We start from the raw sequence: 20912 nt of genomic DNA on the forward strand, positions 1-20912 counted from the left end.
GCCAGCAAGTTGTACCATGTGGGGTATCTCTTAGCCACAAGTTTCTGAACAATTTGTGCATTAATGACTGTGGGTTTCAAACACCTTTTGTTTTAAACTGCAGATCATATAGAAAAAGGCAGTGATTTCTGTATTTCATCACTAATTCTCTCCAGAACGATTTTGTTTTTCAAATTGATGGCTTGTAAGCCTGTAGTACATATTGAAGAATATGCTGCATGTTGGTGAGCTAAGTATTTTGGTCCTTATTATCTCTTTGGTAACCAGTTTTGTCTGAATGTTAAGATATGATCCTTAAGACAGAAGAAAATGGGAGGGAATTTTAATAGTTAAAATTGGTAGCTAATGGCAGGTAATTCTGAACATGGAACAAGAAAGAAAATGGATTTCTTCTGAATAAAATGTATTTTTTGTGTGGTCCAGAGTGGTTCGGTGGGGGGGGGGGGGGCGTGTTTGATTGCTGTGTTAAACATATAGGGTCTACAGTGGTATCATCTTTAGGAAAAGTTGATTTTCTAAGGTTTTCAGCTATTTGTTACCAGGGTTTCTTTTTAATTTCGCATAACAGTATCTACAACGGTCATTAATATGGCATCCTTTCTAATTGCAAAATATTATTAACACTAGTGCCATGCATCTTGTAAAATTGCATTTGGATCAAAGATCCTTTTGAACAGGTAAGCTTGGCCAGATTTATGTAAGATTAAATATGGAATTCCAGAGGATGGTGTTTGATTGCTGAATGCACTCTTGACAATGTGGGGATGATTAAATTCAGTATGGGCCAGCCGGTAGTACACAAACATTTTACTTGTCAATATTGAGGTTCAAAAAAGTATATGAACCTCTGGAGTAATGCCTTCTACAAAAGCTATTTGGAGTCAGGTGTTCCAGTCAATGAGATGAGATTGGAGGTGTGGGTTGCAGAGGTCCCTGCCCTATTTTTTTTAAAAAGGCACAGAAACTCAGGTTGCTGACAGAGCCTGCTCTTCTCAAGAAAGATGTGCTGATATGCACCATGCCTCAATCAAAACAACTTTGAAGAAGAATTGTAGAGATGCATGAAGTTGGAAAAGGCTCCAAAAAGACTGCTCTATTTTTGTTAGTATTTTGTGTGGGAGGAGGGATTTGGGTGTTGCATTTTTGTTTGTTTTTTTTTGTAGGGAGGCGGGATTTGGGGGTAGATGATTGTGTTGCATTTCTTTCTTGGTTTCATAATTACCCAGAGAATTGAAGAATTTCAGAGTTGTATACTTCGATAATAAGTGAACCTTTGAATCTCTGAAAAGCATTTCTAAAGCTCTGGGTGCTCATCAGTGCACAGTAAGAGAAATTGTCTACAAATGGAGGAAATTCAGAACTGTTGCTGCTCTCCCTCAGTGTGTGTCCTGCAAAGATCACACCAAGAGCACAATGTGCAATGCTGAAGGAGGTGGAAGAGAACCCGAGGGCAGCAAAAGACCTGCAGGCATCTCTAGAACTCTGTTCATGTGTCCACTATAAGAAATACAATGAACATGAATGATGTTTATGGAAGGACACCACAGAGAAAACCACTGCTCTCCAAAAAGAAACATTACATGTCTCAAGTTTGCAAAAGACCACCTGGATATTCCACGCTTCTGGGACAATGTTCTGTGCACAGATGAGACAAAAATTCAACTTTTTGACAGGAATGCACACCACTGTGTTTGGGGAGCAAAACGATACTGTACACCTACACCAAAACCTCATCCCAACTGTGAAGCATGGTGGAAGGAGCATCATAGTTTGGGGCTGCTTTACTGCCTCAGGGCCTGGAAAGCTTGCAATAATTGAATCATGAATTCAAAATTGTACCTAGACCTTTTACAGGAGAATGTCAGGGTAGCAGTCCATCACCTGAAGCTTAATAGAAGTTGGATAATGCAACAAGACACTGATCTAAAAGAAAGGAGAAAATCAACAACAGAATGGTTTAAAAAGGAAATTTGTTTTTTGTAATAGCCAAGTCAGAGTCCAGACCTTAACCCAATTGAGATGATGTGGGATGACCTGAAGAGGGCTGTTCCTGTAAGGTATCCCAGAAATATGGTAATTTATATTATGATTATAAATATTAATATTATGATTTATAATTTAAATTTTTATTATATTTACTTCCATTTGTACTTCAGGGAGCGCAAAGCGCAGAATCAAAAATCACTGTGATGATTGTACACTCTAGTATCAATTGTTTGGTGACAATAAAGTAAAGTAAATATTGAAGAACTGAAACAGTTTTGTATGGAGTAATGGTCTAAAATTCCTCCTTGCCATTGTGCAAGTCTGATCAGCTACAGGAAATGTTTGGAGGTTATTGCTGCTAAAGGAGGTTCTACCGGTTATTAAATACAAGAGTTCACATATTTTATCCAGCTTGGACTGTTAAAGATTAAACAACGAGTTCAGTAAACATTTGAAAAGTACAATTGTATGTGTTTTACTAGTTTAGGCAATTTGTGTTTGTCTATTATTGTGACTTGGATGTAGATCAGACCACATTTTATGAGTAACTAATGCAGAAAGCTGGGTAATTGCACAGGATTCATCATTTTTTTCAGATTGAAGGTTCAGAGGAGATATTGAAGAGAAGAAAGGGGTGACACTATTTAGGAAATTTGAAAATGAGGATAAGAGTTGAAAGAAGGGCAGTAGGGATTTTTGTTGTGAAGAATAAAATGAGGGAATCCTGCCAGAAGTGTGATGGATTACTCATATAAACAATGAAACATTGAGCTTTTGTTCCTTCAAACTGGAGATTTCACATTTCCTCTAGGAAACAAGTAGCCTGGCTGAAAGTGAATAGTTTTCATCTTGTATTGGTTGATTAACAACTTATTATTTTGCTCTAATTCATGCAGTTGTTCCTGATCTTTCAAGCTGTCTCCTTGTATTTTTAAATCAATACTTGGTTCTACAGTTACATAGTCCCTTGATCCTTCTTCCTCAATGTCACTCTTGCATTCTTCAATTCTTATGATTATTTTCCTTTTGTTCAATTAATATAATCCTTCTTGGCAATTACTCTTAATGTTTGATGTTTTTCATCCATTAAAAAGCATAATGTTAATTTTGTAAAACTCCATTCAAAACTTTAAAGTTTGCTTTAATGTTAAATTCATACAAAGGGAAAGATGGGATACTGTTTAGAAGTCAGTATTTTTCTTTCATGCAAATATTAAGGAGGGCAGAGATATGTGGAAAAACCTTATTATCTTCTGTTTTGAAAATATTCTTGAGCAACACAGAAGAGAGAAAAATCATTACAGTTAATGTATTTCAGAACTGCTAAGTGGAAATAAATAGTCTGCTGGAGGAATTCAAAAGGGTCCAGCAACATCTTTGGAGTGGTTTGAGGAGGGGAGAGAAGGAAACTTTGCTGAAACTAGCTGAAACTTTGATTAACTAGCTGATTAACCAAAAACCATCCTGATGAAGGGTCTTGGTCCACAACCAAGACTGTTTATTCAACTCTATGGACGTTGCATGACTTGCCGAGTTCCTCCAACATTTTGTGTGTTGCTCTGCAGAAGCTTTTGTTGACAGGCTATTGAATCCCTCATTCTCATTCTCATTCTCATCCTCTCCCTCTCCCTCTCCCCCTCCCCCTCCCCTCCCCCCAATCTCCCAAAGTGAGATACCTGATCTATTGAGCTCCTCCAATAGATAGTTACTTCTGGTATCTGCAATATCTTCTCATTCCCTTTGGGCTTTCATTTTCACTTTTCCCAGTCTCTTTGATCACCAAATGTTATATTTTTACAGAAGAAATTAAGATGTTTAAATCCATTTTCTTTAAGCACAAGTTTAGGTCCTGGTTAGCTAACATGAAGGAGAGTACATCCTTGAAAATGCAGATTGTCAATAGATTGGGCAGGAAATTGAATATGAAGCCACTTATTCAAACTTTGCCATAAATCACAGGAAAAATGTTATTTTGCAAACATATCAATTTAAATATTCGTTTAATTTATTGTTACAAGAATTTTGTGAATTAATTATTGCACAAGGAAATTATCTTAATTGTAGAAGTTCATGCATCAGTTAAATAGAGTGCATTAGCACTTTGTGTTAATTAACATTTATTAAAATTGCTTTTGCCTTTTGACATTTAATTCTGAGTGCAAAACAAAATAAGAATGTTTTTAAATTTACTATTTTAATTATATGCAGAACTTAATTTAAAATCAAGCAATCTTTCCATTAGAAATCCTTAAAACTAAATTTGATTAATTTCTGTTTTCTGTTGATTCTTACTTCGAAAGCCACTGACATCAACTTGACCAAATGCAGAGGAAATTCATAAGGGTTAGTTGATATAAATAGCTTAAGTAACACGTACTTGCTGGTTAACTTTGGTAACAAATTTAAGGTCAGTACTGTAGAAGATGCCTGTATTTATGCTAAAGCATTCAGAAGTTGTCAATTTTTAAAACAATATATATTTTATCTGGTTATTTAGAGATGCAGCATGGAGCAGAGCATTCCAGAACAATGAAGCTGCATGACCTAACACCCCATCTATTTAACACTAGCTTAATCGCAGGGCAATTTTTAATGGCCAGTTAACCTACTAACTAGTTTATCTTTGAGCTGGAGTATCTGGCGGAAACCTACGCAGTCACTGGGAGAATATTCAAATTCCTTACAGACAGTGCTGGAATTGAACTCACAATTTTGAGCACCCTGAACTGTAATAGCATCCTGCTAAGCACTATACTACTGTAGTGCCAGTATGGGTAAGTTGGTTTATTTTCCTGTCCTGAGGCAGAGTATAAAATCTTTGTTTTGCATAGTACCCATACTGGTCATTTCATTTTGTCCATTGAAAACAATAACAGAATGCACAGTAGTGTTACAATTGCAGCCAAAGTTCAGTACAGGCAGACAGTAAGGTGCAAGGCCATATGAGGTAGGTTGTGACATCAAGCGTCTTCAGTCTTGTGGGGCACCATTGAGGACAACCATGGCAAAGATGCTACTGATTGTGATCTGTTGGTCTGAAAGAATCCGGTTGCAAAATGAGATGTTGAGTCCCAAGTCTTGGAGTTTGGAAATGAGTTTGATTGGAACTACACCATTGAAAGCAGAGCTGTCATCAATAAACAGAAGTCAAAAGTCGGCATTAACAGTGAACTCGTGTTTTGTTATTGTAAAATATGGTCTGCATCTAAATGATGTTTGATAAGTACTAAATTTTGTGATGTTGTGGTGACCCACTTTCTGCGCAGGCGAACCGGCTCACAAATAGCCAGCGAGCGGGGGGGGGGAGACTTTGGTAATGCACCTCTGACGTCATTTCCACCCGGAGAGGACGGGCGCTAGAGATTAAATGCCAGCGCTGTAAAGTTTGAATAAACTAGTCTCCAAACGACTTACCGACTGCGGTCGTTATTTCAGCGCTGTGTGCAACACATCGCTACGTTGGTGACCCCAACGGTCCAAACGGGATTTGGACCAAAGATGACCGACTCTTCATCTGTTCACGCAGTTTTGCTAAAACTGCCGACTTTCTGGATGCTGTGACCATGCGTGTGGTTTAGCCAATCAGAAGCCCAGTTCCAGATTCGGCAAGTATCTTCTGATTCCACGCATTGCTACCACGTGGTGAGCGCCCTTGACCAGGAGACAGCTGCCCAGGTTGCAGATTTCATGCAGTCGCCTCCGGAAGAGGCAAATATGAAGCATTCAAAGCGCTGCTCATTGGGACCTTTGGCCTCTCATAGCGTGAGCAAGGTGCCCACCTGCTTCACCTGGAGACAGACTGCCGTCAACATTGATGAACGAGATGCCGTCCCTGGCTGACAGATACAAGCCCTGCCTCATGTTTGAGCAGCGTTCCTGGAGCAACTGCCCGAAGACATACATCTGCTGCTGGCTGATGCAGATTTCAGTGACCTCCGGAAGGTGGCGGCCCAGGCAGACGTGCTGTGGAAAGCCAAGAGGGAGAGCGTGGCGTCCGTCGGTCAGATTACCAGGCCATGCGACAACAGCAGACCAGACCAGACCAGGCCCGGCAGGGAGGCGCACACAACACAGAGGCAGGAGTGAGGAGGACAGTGAACAGTGGTGTTTCTACCACCAGTGGTGGGGCACAAAAGCCCGCCGTTGTCTCCCGCCCTGCAAGGGCCAGGGGCAGGGCCAGCTGCTGCTAATGACTATGGCGGCTGGCCACCAGGACAGCCTCTTGTACGTCTGGGACAAACAGTTGGGACGCCGCTTCTTGGTAGATGCCGGAGCGGAGATCAGCATCTTGCCCCTGACGGGGTACGACACCCGCAACAGGAAGCCAGGACCCACCCTGAGGGTCGCAAACGGCAGCACGATACGGACCTACGGCACCCGCACACTGCAGCTGCAGTTCGTCGCCAGCCGGTTCACGTGGGACTTCACACTGGCTGCGGTGGCCCAACCACTCCTGGGGGCAGATTTCCAACCACTCCTGGGGGCAGACTTCTTGCAAGCTCATAGCCTGCTGATCAACTTGCAAGGGAAAAGACTGGTACATGCCAACACTCTCCAGACTTTCTCCCTGGGTGAAGCCAAGTTGCCGGCCCCACACCTGGACTCCGTCACGCTGTCAGACAACGAATTCACCAGAATCTTGGCGGACTTTCCATTGATTCTGGTACTGCAGTTCACGGCAGCCACGCCTGGACACGGGGTACAGCACCACATTCCGACTCAGGGACCACCCCTCCACGCCCGCGCATGAAGGCTCCCCCCCAGGAAAAGCTCCGCCTGGCGAAGGAGGAGTTCAAGAGGATGGATGAATTGGGAATCATACGGAGGTCTGACAGCCCATGGGCCTCCCCCCTGCATATGGTGCCCAAAGCAGCTGGGGGTTGGAGACCATGCGGCGACTACCGCAGACTGAACGAGGCTACCAGTCCAGACTGCTACCCCATGCCGCACATACAGGACTTTGCAGCAAACCTGCACGGGGCAAGAATCTTTTCCAAAGTATACCTCGTCCGGGGATACCATCAAATCCCAGTGCAAACTGAAAACATCCCCAAAACAGCACTCATCACCCCGTTCAGCCTGTTCGAGTTCCTCCGAATGCCGTTCTGCCTGAAGAATGCTACACAGACGTTCCAGCGGCTAATGGACGCGGTGGGACGCGACCCGGACTTACCCGGCCAAATGCCAGTTCGGTCTCGATACCATCGACTTCCTGGGCCACAGGATTACCAAAGACGGGGCAACACCTCTGCCCGCCAAGGTAGACGCGATCCGCCACTTTGCCCAGCCCAACGCGGTCAAAGGCCTGCAGGAATTTGTTGGTATGGTGAACTTCTACCACCATTTCCTCCCCTCAGTAGCCCGTATCATGTGCCTTTTGTACACCCTGATGTCAATTAAAGGCAAGGACATTACTTGGGATGAGGAGTCCGCGACCGCTTTCATTAAAGCGAAGGAAGCCTCGGCAGATACCGCGATGCTGGTGCACCCCAGAACGGATGTTCTGACCACCCTCATGAAGGACGCATCTGACACAGCAGTCGGTGGGGTGCTGGAGCAGCTCATCGAGGGGTGTTGGCAACCCCTGGCGTTCTTCAGCAAGCATCTACGACCACCCAAACTCAAGTACAGTGCTTTCGACCAGGAGCTGTTGGTACTGTATCTGCCAATCAGGCATTTCAGGTTCTTCTTAGAAGGTAGGCTGTTCACCATGTTCACGGACCACAAACCGTTGATCTTCGTGTTCACGAAGGTGTCTGATCCCTGGTCAGCTCACCAGCAGCGACATCTGTCCTACATCTCCGAGTACACGACGGACATCCAGCATGTCTCGGGAAAGGACAACATCATCGCAGACGCACTCTCCAGACCAGCTGCCCAGGCCCTGTTCCTGGGGGTAGACTATGCAGAACTGACGGAGGCGCAGCAGACAGACAATGAGATGCCCAGCTACAGGAGCGCAGTCTTGGGTTTGCAGCTGCAGGACTTTCTCGTAGGACCAGGTGAAAGGACCCTCCTGTGCGACGTGGCTACCGGCCAACCTCGCCCCATTGTTCTGGCAGCCTGGAGGCAGCGAGTTTTCGACTCCATACACGGTTTGGCACACCCATCTCTCCGGACAACCGTCCGGCTGTCTCCAGCAAGTTCGCGTGGCACGGACTTCGCAAGCAGGTCAGTGAATGAGCCAGAACGTGCGCGCAGTGCCAAACAGCCAAGATGCAGCGGCACACTAAAGCCCCGCCGCAGCAGTTTGAACCCACCCACTGGAGTTTCGACCACATTCATGTGGATATCATGGGCCCCCTACCAGTGTCCCAAGGAGCACGGTACCTCCTAACTGTGCTAGACCGGTTGACGAGGTGGCCAGAGGCGGTCCCACTCACCGGCACATCTGCCAAATCCTGCGCCCGAGCATTGATTGCAACCTGGGTAGCACGCTTCAGGGTACCGGCCCACATTACCTCCGACAGAGGCGCCCAGTTCACCTCCAGCCTGTGGTCGGCTGTGGCCAGCCTGTTGGGATCGCAGCTACACCACACAACTGCCTACCACCCACAGTCGAACGGACTAGTGGAATGCTTCCACCTTCACTCGGCTCTCATAGCCCACCTGAGAGGACCTAACTGGGTGGACGAGCTTCCCTGGGTCCTGCTTGGAATTCGTACGGCGCCCAAAGAGGATCTGCACACCTCGTCAGCTGAGTTGGTGTACGGCGCACCCCGGCAATCTCAGGAGAGTTCGTACCAGCCCCAAGGGGGCAAGAGGGAGAACCCGCAGCAGTCCTTGACAGGCTACGCGAAAGGCTCGGCAACCTGGCCCCCGTACCAACTTCACAGTACAGACGGACCCCGACCCATGTACCCAAAGACCTGCAGAACTGTAAGTTTGTGTTTGTACGAAGGGGCGGACACCGGGCACCGCTACAGCGGCCGTACGAGGGGCCATTCAAGGTGATCAACAACAACAGGTCCACGTATGTTCTGGACATTTGGGGGGAGAGAGGAGGTTTTCACGGTGGACCGACTCAAACCAGCCCATGTGGACTTGGCTCAGCTGGTCAAGGTTCAGGCACCGCGGCGCAGAGGCAGACCTCCCAAACAGAGGCTGATCCAAACTGTGGACATTGGGGGGATGTATCGCCAGTTCTGGGGGTGGGTTATGTGGCAACCCACTTTCTGCGCAGGCGAACCGGCTCACTAATAGCCAGCGCACGAGGGGAGACTTTGGTAATGCACCTCTGATGTCATTTCCGCCCGGAGAGGGCAGGCGCTAGGGATTAAATGCCAGCGCTGTGAAGTTTGAATAAACTAGTCTCGAAACGACTTACCGACTGGGTGTCGTTATTTCAGCTCTGTGTGTAGCACGTCGCTACGATGTGCTCTATTTGTAATGTTACCTTAAAGAAGCTGTAAATGAAGGCCAATGGTAGTTCTCTTCAGTATACTTTTCTCTTCCATCTAACCTATTTCATTAAATGCTGCAAACGGGCTGTGGGTTCTAGTAGTTAACCATTTCACTCTCCATGTTTTATTGTTTAATGAAACGTAATCCATTTCAAGAAATCACATTTATCAAGTTGATTGTCATTTAACTATATGCATGTTTTCCGCCAAATGAGACACCATTTCCAGACCAGGATGTAAAACACAGTAGTACACATTACATACATGCAACACACAATAAGTTGGAAAAGTAAACATTAAATCTGCAAATGAATTACACATAGATAAATTGCAGAAATTAAGTATTATAGGATACAGTACAAATTATCCAGTGACTCTTTGAATGCATTGTGGCAGGGAGTTCAGAAGCCTAACGGCCTGAGGGAAGAAGCAGTTTCCCATCCTGACTGTTCGTGTCTTCATGCAGTTATTTCATAAATGACTCAGTTGTTTCTTGACTTCTCACTGACTTCCTTTTGTGTTTGCTCTCTTTCTCATGTAATGTTCCTTCACGAAATGCAAAAACCTGGCAGACAATTTAATCAATATTTTGCTCAAATAACAGTATGCAATCCTTACATGCACCTAAATGGTTTAAAATGTATAATACTCTATCTCGCAATGCAGTGTGTCTTTTAGAGCATTTGGCAATGTGTAATAAATGTGTGTTGACTGCTGATGTCATTTTTTTTATATGGATTACTGGGGCTGAGTCACAATTTGAATTTGGAGAAATTTAATTACTGTTTCAAATTACAGATGATCTTCACCAAGCAATTTCAAGGACAAATGTTGACATCGGTCAATTTATCTTAAATCTCCTGTGTTTTTGTTTAAAACAAAAACTCTTATTTCATCATAATTCAAATGTTTTTTTTATTTGGTTCAAGTTTCCATTAGAGTATTACTGTTTCATTAGAATCCATGACTTTAAATGTATTATTAATAAATGACTCTGTATTATATATGTACGGTGAATGGTATGTTATTTATTTGATTAGTTCTTTACTAATTTTGCACAGTGCATTAATTTTCATTTATCTAATCTAAATTTGTATATTTACAGGATTTTGTATGAAGAATGAATTGTTCAAAACTTTGGAGATAATGAGAAATGAATTTCGAAGGTTACTCCGTTAAATGCGAGAACCACCTGCATTTGGATTTGCGTAAGAAATTATGTTCATTGAAGAATGTGGCCTTCTATGGATTCAATTAGAAGAAGATTATATTGGTTTTGAAAATCAACACTAGTCTGTAGGAATAAGTAGAACTGAAAAAAAAACTAATTTCAAAACATAATTTATCTTGAAGCTCAGAACCGATTGAGGATTTTTGTGAATCATGTACATCGTGATCAGGAAGCAGCTGGTTCTCTCCATGTAGCACTACTGTACAACTCCAAACACTCTGAATCATCCAACAGCATTAAATGAATGTGGATTATTATGAGACAGTGACTTTATACAAAATGGTGGTTTTTGAAGAAATGGTTCCTCATTGAGCCCAAACATCACCTCCAGTACTTTGTACAGTGGGCAAGCACTGTACCATATGGTCACGTTTCAGGGACCATGATGACATGAAATCCAAAGATATCATTTGACTTTTGATATCTTTGGTGTGTCACAAGCAGAAACGTGAAAATGAATGGAGGAAATGAAAATGATGGTGAAAAAGATGGAGGAGCAGCAGTCCAAGTTCCAATAGGATGGCAGCGGCAAGTTGATCAGAATGGAGTGCTATACATGAGGTATGTTCTGCATTTACTTTCATGTGCTAGATTCAGGAAACAGTAGGTGGAGGAGAGAATGACTTTCAAATTTATTTCTGGGTCAAATGCAGAGTGAATTTAAAATGTCAGTTTGCTTTATAGTTCTGTATCGTGTCAGTTAATTGTTCACTGATTTTCTTTTTCACAATTGAAACCGAATTCCAATGCATCAATCCTGATCATTGTGTGATCTATTTAGAGGTCAGTTATATATTCATTTTCAACAAAAATAATTTTTGAGGTGATTGAAATTAAGTATAGCAGTTTTCAAGACTTTTTATGGAAAACTTTCCAGAATGTTCAGTTATAAATTAATTTTGAGACAACGATTTATCTGTACAATACAGGAAGGCTTCTGATTTAGTCTGTAATTAATGTGGAGTTACAAAGACTTGGAAGATGTTAGTGAGAAATAAGGAAATTACAGTAGGTTTGCTTTTGAAAACTAAGTGGGAAAAATTAAACAAGGTATATTCTTCCTGTTAAAATTGTGCAATCAGATCTAAATTGAAAGTTGTGTTCAAGTTTAATTGTCATTCAACCATACACATGTATACAGCTAAATGAAACAATATTCCTCTGCGGCTAAGATGTAAATCACAGTACATACAGTCAGACATAGTACACACACATATAGTTATGATAGCACATACAGTCACAACATAATATTAGAGCAACTCCCAGAATGTTGGGATTTTCTACAATATTATTTGGTCAACAATCTATTTTACAAACAAATTCATCTAAAGAAAGGTTATGACCAATCTGTTTGAAGTGATCTGTCAACACGTGCATACTTAAAAGTGGTGACTGGAGTAAATTTCACAGCAAAAATTGACAGATGGAGTTCTTGTATTGAATGCATCTTTTGCGACTTTGATTAGAATGATACATGTAGACAGCATATAATGCAGTGATTATGAACATTTGAGCACTGTTCCACTTGTAACAATTCTTTGTAAATCTACGAGTCTTGGCTTCAGTGTGTTGGTCTGTGTAGTAGTAAAAGATAGCTGCCATAGCAGAGATGTTAGGTCTGTCCTGTGCCAAAAACAAAGAACTTTATTAACCCCTGCTGAAAAGTGGGCATGTGTAAATGTTGTATGGCTGATCTTATCCACAGCCTGATAACGTAGGGTGAACCTGTGGAATTCATTGTAGGCCTTGTCATTGGATATACTTAAGGTGAAGGTTGCTAGGTTCTTGATTAATCAGGACATCGGTTGTTACAGGGAGAAGGCAGTTGAATGGGGTTGTGAGGGATAATAAATCAGTCATGATGGAATGGCAGAGCAGACTCGATGAGCCAAGTGGCCTAATTCTGCTCCTATGTCTTGTGGTCTAACATAGGCAGGCAGTGACTAAGTAAGAATTTTCTAGATTTTTTGTTAATTCAGCAATTTGATTTTGGGTTTCAAAGTTTAGGAGGGGATTTTTTTTTAAATGTCAATACTGTGCCTAAACTTCCATCAATTTATTTGGGATGTATTTAACTTACCAATCGGACTTCATTTGCGCTTGAAACCCAGCTTCAAAGATGATTTACACAAGAGATTCTGCAGATACTGAGAATCTGTTCAGCAACACGCACAAAATGCTGGAGGAACTGAGCAAGTCAGTCAGCATCTGTGGAAATGAATAAACAGTCAATGTTTATTCAAGGGTCTCAGCCCGAAACATCAACTATTTATTCAGTTCCATCGGTGCTGCCTGGCCAAATAAATTCCTCTAGCATTTTGTGTGTGTTGTTAAAGATCATTTACTAGCTGGTACAATTTCAAAAGGGTAACCCATTCCACTTCAGTTTCAACAAAGATCATGCAGCCAAAACTAAACCAAAAATGATGCAATCCTAATTTCACAATGTTTCAAGATGTGTAGATGAACAAACAAACAGTTTTCAGTGGATGAACAGTTGGACAAAATTATCACTGTTATTCATCGATCCAGAGCTGTCTGTTTCTGAATTATTCATGGTCATAGAACCTACAGCACATTTCTGTGCCTAACTATTTTACAGCCTAGTCCAGGGGTCAGCAACCTGCGGCTCCGGAGCCGCATGCGACTCTTTCATCTCTGTGCTGCGGCTCCCCGTGGTTTGTTAGTTTTTGAAATGTAATTCGAAATTTGAAGATTATGGTGATCTTGTACAATCTAAATAAAACGTTGTGGAGACCCCATTTTCTGGCACATCCGAACCGGCTCACAATTAGCCACTGTTCCGGCTAAGGGAGATAGCCTACAGGGGTTTGTGAGTACGTGTCTTTTGGAGCATCCGCGCCCACGGGGGATGGGTTGATGGAGGCTTTAAAGCAAGGCTGTTTAGTTCGAATAAAGTTATCTTTGACTGCAGTGTCGTTATCTTAGCGCTGCGTGTAGCACACCGCCACAACGTGTTTTTTATCGCTATTAATATACGTCACCACTGCCAATCCCTGACACCCGCCAGTGCGCGATTTCTTTTAATTTTTCGATCGAAGGTAGGCTAACTATGGAGTAACCTTCAACCCAACGTCTTTTTTTCGGAGTTCAAAATGTTTTTGTTGCATGCAGAAATGTAATTTCGTTTTCTCTGCAGGAGTTCATCAATTTCATAAATGTAACACATTATAGTTTGTTTATACATAGCATAAAGGCAAAAAAAAAACGTTGTATGCAGTGTTATTTCATTTTAAATGTCAAACGGGTTTTGTGGCTCCCAGTGTTCTCTTTTCTGTGGGAAATGGGTCCATATGGCTCTTTCAGTGGTAATGGTTGCCGACCCCTGGCCTAGTCCCTTTGACCTGCACCTGGACCATAGCACTCCATACCCCTCCCATCAATGTTCTATCCAAATTTCTCATCTTGTTGTCATACACAAATTTACTGATCCCTGCAGCACACCACTAGTCATAGGCTTCCAGTCAGAGAGACAAACATCTATTATCACTCATTGTCTTCTCTCGCTAAGGCAATGCTGAATCCAATTTCCTCTTTCATCCTGAATGCCAAGCAACTTAACCTTCTGGACCAGCCTTCAATCCGGGACTTTGTCAAAGGCCTTGCTAAAATCCATGTCAGCAACAAATGCTGCCTTTCCTTCATCAACCATCCTGGTAACTTCCTCAAAAAACTCTGTCATGTATTTATCTTCAAAACTCAATTCTTGTGCACATATAAAATCTGTATTTACATTCATGATGTTCTTTGCTGTTGATTATATTTGTAACTCTGTGATACCTCTAACAGAATATGCATAGCTCCCAAAAATAGCATTTAAGAGATTTTCTATCTGTGTCAAAAATGAGGTAAATTAGTTACAAGGAGGTCTTTTCTTTGTAGCTTTAGTTGCAAGGTATTAGAGTTGTTATTGTTATGCAAAGTGACTTTCTAGTGTGATGGCTGTAGTTCCAGCAGTGCAGCTTTAATTCTCTGAAAGCACACCAGATCCATAGAATTTTTCTGAATAATGTAGAAGCCATTTAAAGAGCTTACAAGTCATGTGAACAAACTGCAAAGAGATATGAGGTGAATTTTAGACTTTAAATTGCAATTAGACCTCAAGACTTGCAAGCAGAATTAGGCCATTCGGCCTGTTGAATCTATTGGCTAATTTATTATCTCTTTCATCTCCATTCTCCTGCCTTCTCCCCATAACCTTTAATGCCCTTACTAATCAACCTCCACTTTAAATATACCCAATGACTTTGCCTCCATAGCCTTTTGTGGCAATAAATTCCACAGACTGGCCACCCTCTGGCTAAAGAAATTTCTCCTCGGGATGTTCTTCTATTATGAGGCTGTGCCATCGAGCCTTTGACTCCACCCCCCCCCCCCCCCCCCCCACCACCACCACCATATTGAGTAATTTCAATGAGAATCCCCTTATTCTTCTATTCTCCTAGTATAGAGGGCCACCAAATGCTCCTCGTATATTAACCCTTTTATTTTTGGGATCATATGGGATCATTCTTAAGAACCTCCCCTGGACCCTCTCCAATGCCAGCACATTCTTTCTTCAAAATGGCTCACTATACTCCTAGCATTATATCCTTTTATATTCTAGTCTTCTTGAAATAAATGCTAGTATTGTACTTGACTTCCTTAACCACCACTTCAGCCTGCAAGTTAACCTTCAGGAAATCCTGCACGAGGACTCCCAAGTCCCCTTGCACCTCTGATTTCTGAATTTGCTCCCCATTTCGAAAACAGTCTTTGCCTTTACTCCTTCTACCAATATGCAGGACCATACACTTCTCTACACTGTAATTCCATCTGACACTTCTTCACCTATTTCCCTAATCTAAGACCTGCAAGTTGTACAAATGCATTAAAAATGCGGAAACTTCGGAGCTCCGCCAAAATACTTTGTTTACCCTTTAACACACAGCTTACTATTAGAAGGTCTTTTTTTAGACAGTTTTTAAATGCAAATCATATACTCAATCTACTTCACCTGCTGGAAGTTTTATCTCGCTGGCATAGACCTGCCCCTTACATTGAAATATGCTCTCTCGATTGCTCTAGGCTAACTGGAAACTGACTTCTGGCTGTCAGAGGGACGTATAGGGAAATTCCTTTGTTTTGGCAACCAACCCTGTTCAAGTAACTAATGTAAAATGATAGGAGGAAGAATAAAGTCCCTATGATGGACTTCCTAACAATCTCTGCCTTATGTTGATTCCAGTCTCTCTTTCCCTTAATTCTTTTCCCTCAGCCATTAACAGAAGCAAGAAAATTGTTAATTAATAAAGTAGGTTGACTTATGACTGATGTCTGAATGCCAACTATAGTGTCATTGTCTTCAAAAACACAGTAGACAGCAAATTCCACAAACAGTTTTTACACATAGATATTAACTTAAATGGCTTGCTTGAGCTCTTCTGTAGACCTTGAAGCTTCAATTGTAAAGTGTTACTACTGAGCCAAGGCTTGACACTAAACTTGTCATCTAGCTTTATCATTAGAGAGAGCAGTGTTTCTACATCTGGAAATTACATTGCATAGCATTAACCATTATGAAACACTTTTTTTCCCCAGCATATGAGAAAATACAATTCAATTTTATTTGAATTCAAACATATTACACTTTGCTACATTGGTGGGTGTAATGAATGTAACCGTAGTTTAGCTGTCTTTGGTTTTTAATGTTAATCTTTGTGTAATAATATAGATGTGAGTGCCATAGTAATTATGGCTATTTAGTATACAATGGAAGGTATAGTTTGTCAAATGGATGTACCACTGACTGCCACACATGAACAAGTTGCTTCTAAGATTAATGTGATAAGCAGTAAACAGATTTCTTATCAATAAAACTTTAGAAATGTTGATGGATCACCAAACTGTCCTCATTACTGATTACAAATATATGAAAACTACCTCTTCTCCTTCAGTAATTAAATGAGCATATTGTATTCTCAATTATTAATTATTAATTCATAAATTATTAATTAATTATCCTCTATTAATATGTATCAAACTGACACAAGATCCTTTGCTTCAATGGTTTTCAATTCACTTTGTCATCTTTAGAAAAGAAACAACATACAGTTTTAGTACTTTTCTTGAATCTGAACTGCTGTAGAACTAGTTAATTATTTTATGGTGCAGGTGCCAGCTTGTTTTGAATTGCCATTGTTGTCTTGGTAAAACTGTTTAAAAAGCAGTAAGAAAAATGTAAATCCATTTAAACTTATGTGGTGCTGCTTGCAGAAAGAATTTATATTGGTCAGAGTCCACGAGGACCTCCCACTCTCCTCCCAGCCCCTAACCTTTGAACAGTGCTATAGGATCTTTGGCTGTTTGTGTCAATGGAATATCACTGATAATACAAATGCAAAGTGACACCATCAACATAACATTTTCACAGGACTGTTATAACACCAACTGAACAAGCCCTGCAAATTTCTGGTTTAAAGGAGAATATTACTGAAGTCCAGTTTACAGTGACATTTGTTTGAAAACAAGCATATAGCAGTTATTCTTCAGTTGAATTATTTTGTTCTCAACCACTGAATTTCCAAGTCAAATTCATAAGCTTGACAAAAGCAGCTTGAAATAATGGAGATAATTTATGCTTCTAAGATGTTTTGTAAATCCAAATTATGACAGTAGTGATAGTGATTTCTGCTTCACAATTAATTGCTGATTTGTGGCCTGAAGTTGATAAGCCACCAACTGACGTGAGGTTGCACTAGCAGTAGCGAGTCATTGATCTGATGTACATTCAAGAGGTTGGTTTGGTTCAGTGCCAAAACCATATGAATTTCTGAAGTGAATGGGGAGAAGGCCACTTGGCTGCTCAAACCTGCTCTGCTATTTAATAAGATAGTGGCTGATGTGACTACAATCTCCACTGGATATCCTTGTTTAATCTTGATAACCTTTTGCCTCATGTGAAGAACCTACCTACACCTGTGTTAAAACTATTCGCTATCTAATTCAACCGACTGATAGAAAATAAAATTCGCCTCACCTCTGGTGATCCTTCATTTTTAAACAGAAACCTCTAGTTCTAGACTTCACAAAAGTAGGCATTCTTCCTATCAAAACCTCAGGTTCCTGCATGTTGCAGCTGAGTCCCCTCCTGTTCATCTGAACTCTTGCAGAGCAGAGCAAACCTAGCCTTCCCTACCACCTATTTTGATAATCAGTCTAGCTTATTTTAGACTGCAGTGTTTTTCAATAGGAGGGCATTTAACAATGTCCAGATGTAAACAAACACAACTAGAATTATCTGGAAGTTTGTAGTGAATGAAAGTGGGGGAGGGGGAGGAGAGGAAATGGAAAAAGTATCAAGCAACACATACAAAATGCTGGTGGAACACAGCAGGCCAGGCAACATCTATAGGGAGAAGCACTGTCGACGTTTTGGGCCGAGACCCTTTGCCAGGAGTAACTGAAAGGAAAGATAGTAAGAGATTTGAAAGTAGGAGGCGGAGGGGGAAATACGAAATACACTGTCACTGCCAATGTGACTTGCTTGATCTGAAAGCAAAGAGGGAATGTAGTTCCTTTTTATGGTAAACTAAATATCTTACTATTTGACCCCGTATTCTACACAATTCTCTTTCAAGTGATAATGTGCTATTTAATCCTGTTTGAACTTTTGGGTGCTTTGCCTTCCATTCTATGGTTATAGGGCCGCAGAACTCAAAATGGTGTAGAATTCTATGACATGTGTCTGTTCCCACCCTTTAATCCACTTCCTTTTTATCGTGTTTGCTTTGATTTTACTGGCTTCAACCTTCAGCAATTTAATTCACCTTGTCAATGCAAACTTCTCTGCCTCACATTCACAACTCAAAACAGTTTTCAAGTGAGACATTTAGGCCATCAAGACCTAATTTTGGTTAAAACAGATTAGCATCAAGCTCTTAGTTGTAACTTGTATGTGTTCAGAGCTTTACAATATCTTTGTGTTTCCTTTAGTCCAAGTGGCTCGGTATTGGCCTGCATCGAGCAAGTAAAAACATATCTACTTACTGATGGAACTTGCAAGTGTGGCTTGGAGTGTCCTCTTATTCTTTCAAAGGTAATAGGAAGTTGGAAAGTATTTCTGTATAATATGAACTATAACAAAAAGCAATGTCTTTATTTGTTTATCAATGCATATTATTAAGCATCATAAGAGTATATGCATGGTCTCCAGAAACACACACCAAATGTGTAGTTAAAATACAAAGTCATATCTGGCAGAGCCTAAGTTTAAAAGAAGCACAGATTCAAAATACTGAGCTGTCTGACCATGTTGCTTTTTAAAGAATAGAGAAACTTGACAGTGAAAGGCAAGGGTAAGTAATAGTGCCACAAATCTTTTCAGATCAACGGTGATGAGAAAATATTGATATAGAATGTTTCATTGAGTTGAATATACTGGAAGTAAGAGATGAGCGAGGTAGTTGGAGTCTGTGAATGTTAAGTGCCTCAGCCAAGGAAGTCAGTAGAATATATGCAATGGACCCCAACCTTTTTAAACATGGCATAACTCAGCTATAGGCATGGAAGAAAATTCAGAATAGGACTGGCATAATGCTGTGATACACTATTGAAAGATAAATAATTATAGAAAGAGCTTTGCAAATGAAGGCATTGATTATTTGAAGCTGGAATTTCTAATGCTACCTAGTGCAGAGAAGTGATTTCTTGTTTGGAGGATTTAGAAGGGCCTTTACAATCAAGGCTCCAGGGCCAAGCTTTAGTGATGAATAGACGTAGTCCTGCACAAGATAGTCTGCTTCCTTATGGCTTAGTGAATTTTCTCAGTAATTCACTTAATGTTAAATCTAAGGATTACTGGCTGGAATTGATTCAGCCAGACTAAAATTCTAACTGCTTGTAGATTCCTCTTTCTTTGCAAGCTCTTTTCCTTGGTCCTTTTGAGGTAAGAAATAATGTTTTGAATAATATTTTAATGATATGTTGAAAAGTTGTTTTTGTGTGCAGCAGTCCAAATGTCAGCTTCAGTAAAGATTCTATTGCACTATTGAAGGCAGAACAACCAACTTCATTTCCTCTTTTGTTTTTTAAAAAAAAGTGTTAGTTGATAGTTTACCTCATTACTCAGTTATTCTGATGGGTATAAATCAGCAGTTTTGTTTTTCTTCATTACACCAGGGAGTTGCTTCATTCACCAAGAAGAGCTATATCAATTTGCACTTTATTTATCTGGAATTATTAATATTTGAGATGCTTTCACCTTGTGTTGGTAAGCTTGCTTTAAATCCTGAGCTATCTTGCCAAGACCACCAGGGCTATAGCAGTTCTAGAAATCACCCTATTATCTAGCTTATTAGAAAAATGGAGATATTCAATGAATATAGTTTTTCTGGTGTTATCTTTAACCCTACAGGCTATTTTTTTTAAATTAACAGTAACCACCAGAAATACTGAATTCAGTTTATTTCATGGACAATCTTGAAATTATTATTAAGTTACTTAAGAAATAATCCAACCACCAAGCTAAACTGGTTGAATAACAAACATTTTGTATCGATACTGTACATCAAACAAAGTGAGAACTTTTATACTGCTTTTTATTGAAATTGAACAGATTAGTTATAACAGATATTAGGTTGCATCATACAAAAATGTCTTAGTTTTTTTTTAATTCATTTTCATCCACAAAGTTACATTGCAAGCATTGTATTATTTCCACTGACCTTGTCTTTTTCTTTGAAGCGGTTCCCCATAGTAGGCGCATTCCAAAAGTCAGGGGGCACGCCATCGAGGGAAACTTAGCAGTGTGGATTTGGAACTGATTTGAGTGTGGTTGTAGATGGAGCATATTCTGCCTGGAGGTTTGTGATGAGTGGTGTTCCATAGGGATCTGTTCTGAGGCTCCTGCTCTTTATGATTTTAATGAGGAATAGGAAGGGTGGATTAGTAAGTTTGCAGACAACATGAAGTTTAGAAGATTGTCATAGGTTACAGCAGGCCATTGATAGGATGTAGAGCTGGAATGAGAAGTGGAGAATTGAGATGTTTCACTTTGAAAGGTCAAACTTGAAGGCAGAGTAGAAGGTTAAAGGCAAGATTCTTAGCAGTGTGGAGGAACAAACATATCTTGGGGTCCACCTCAATAGATCCCTCTAATTTGCTGGGCATTTTTATATTGTCATTAAGAAGGTGTATGGTGTGTTAGCATTCAGTAGTTCGGGGACTGAGTTTAAAAGCCACGAGGTAATGTTACAGTTCTAAAGAACTCTGGTTAGATCACACTTGGAATA

At 40.9% G+C, this 20912-nt stretch overlaps 1 protein-coding gene across 5 annotated transcripts in view; it reads left to right on the forward strand.

Moving 5' to 3' along the window:
• Positions 1-20912, forward strand: part of LOC132394301 (methyl-CpG-binding domain protein 5-like) — a 225133-nt gene that overhangs the window by 123285 nt on the left and 80936 nt on the right. For all 5 annotated transcript variants that reach the window (XM_059970267.1, XM_059970266.1, XM_059970264.1 and 2 more), the window contains 2 exons: positions 10495-11181; positions 18616-18718. In XM_059970267.1, coding sequence (XP_059826250.1) covers positions 11075-11181; positions 18616-18718 — 210 coding nt within the window. In that variant the 5' untranslated portion in view covers positions 10495-11074. The remainder of the gene's footprint in view (positions 1-10494; positions 11182-18615; positions 18719-20912) is intronic.

The sequence above is a fragment of the Hypanus sabinus genome, chromosome 5 (assembly GCF_030144855.1).
Source record: "Hypanus sabinus isolate sHypSab1 chromosome 5, sHypSab1.hap1, whole genome shotgun sequence".
Taxonomy (NCBI): domain Eukaryota; kingdom Metazoa; phylum Chordata; class Chondrichthyes; order Myliobatiformes; family Dasyatidae; genus Hypanus; species Hypanus sabinus.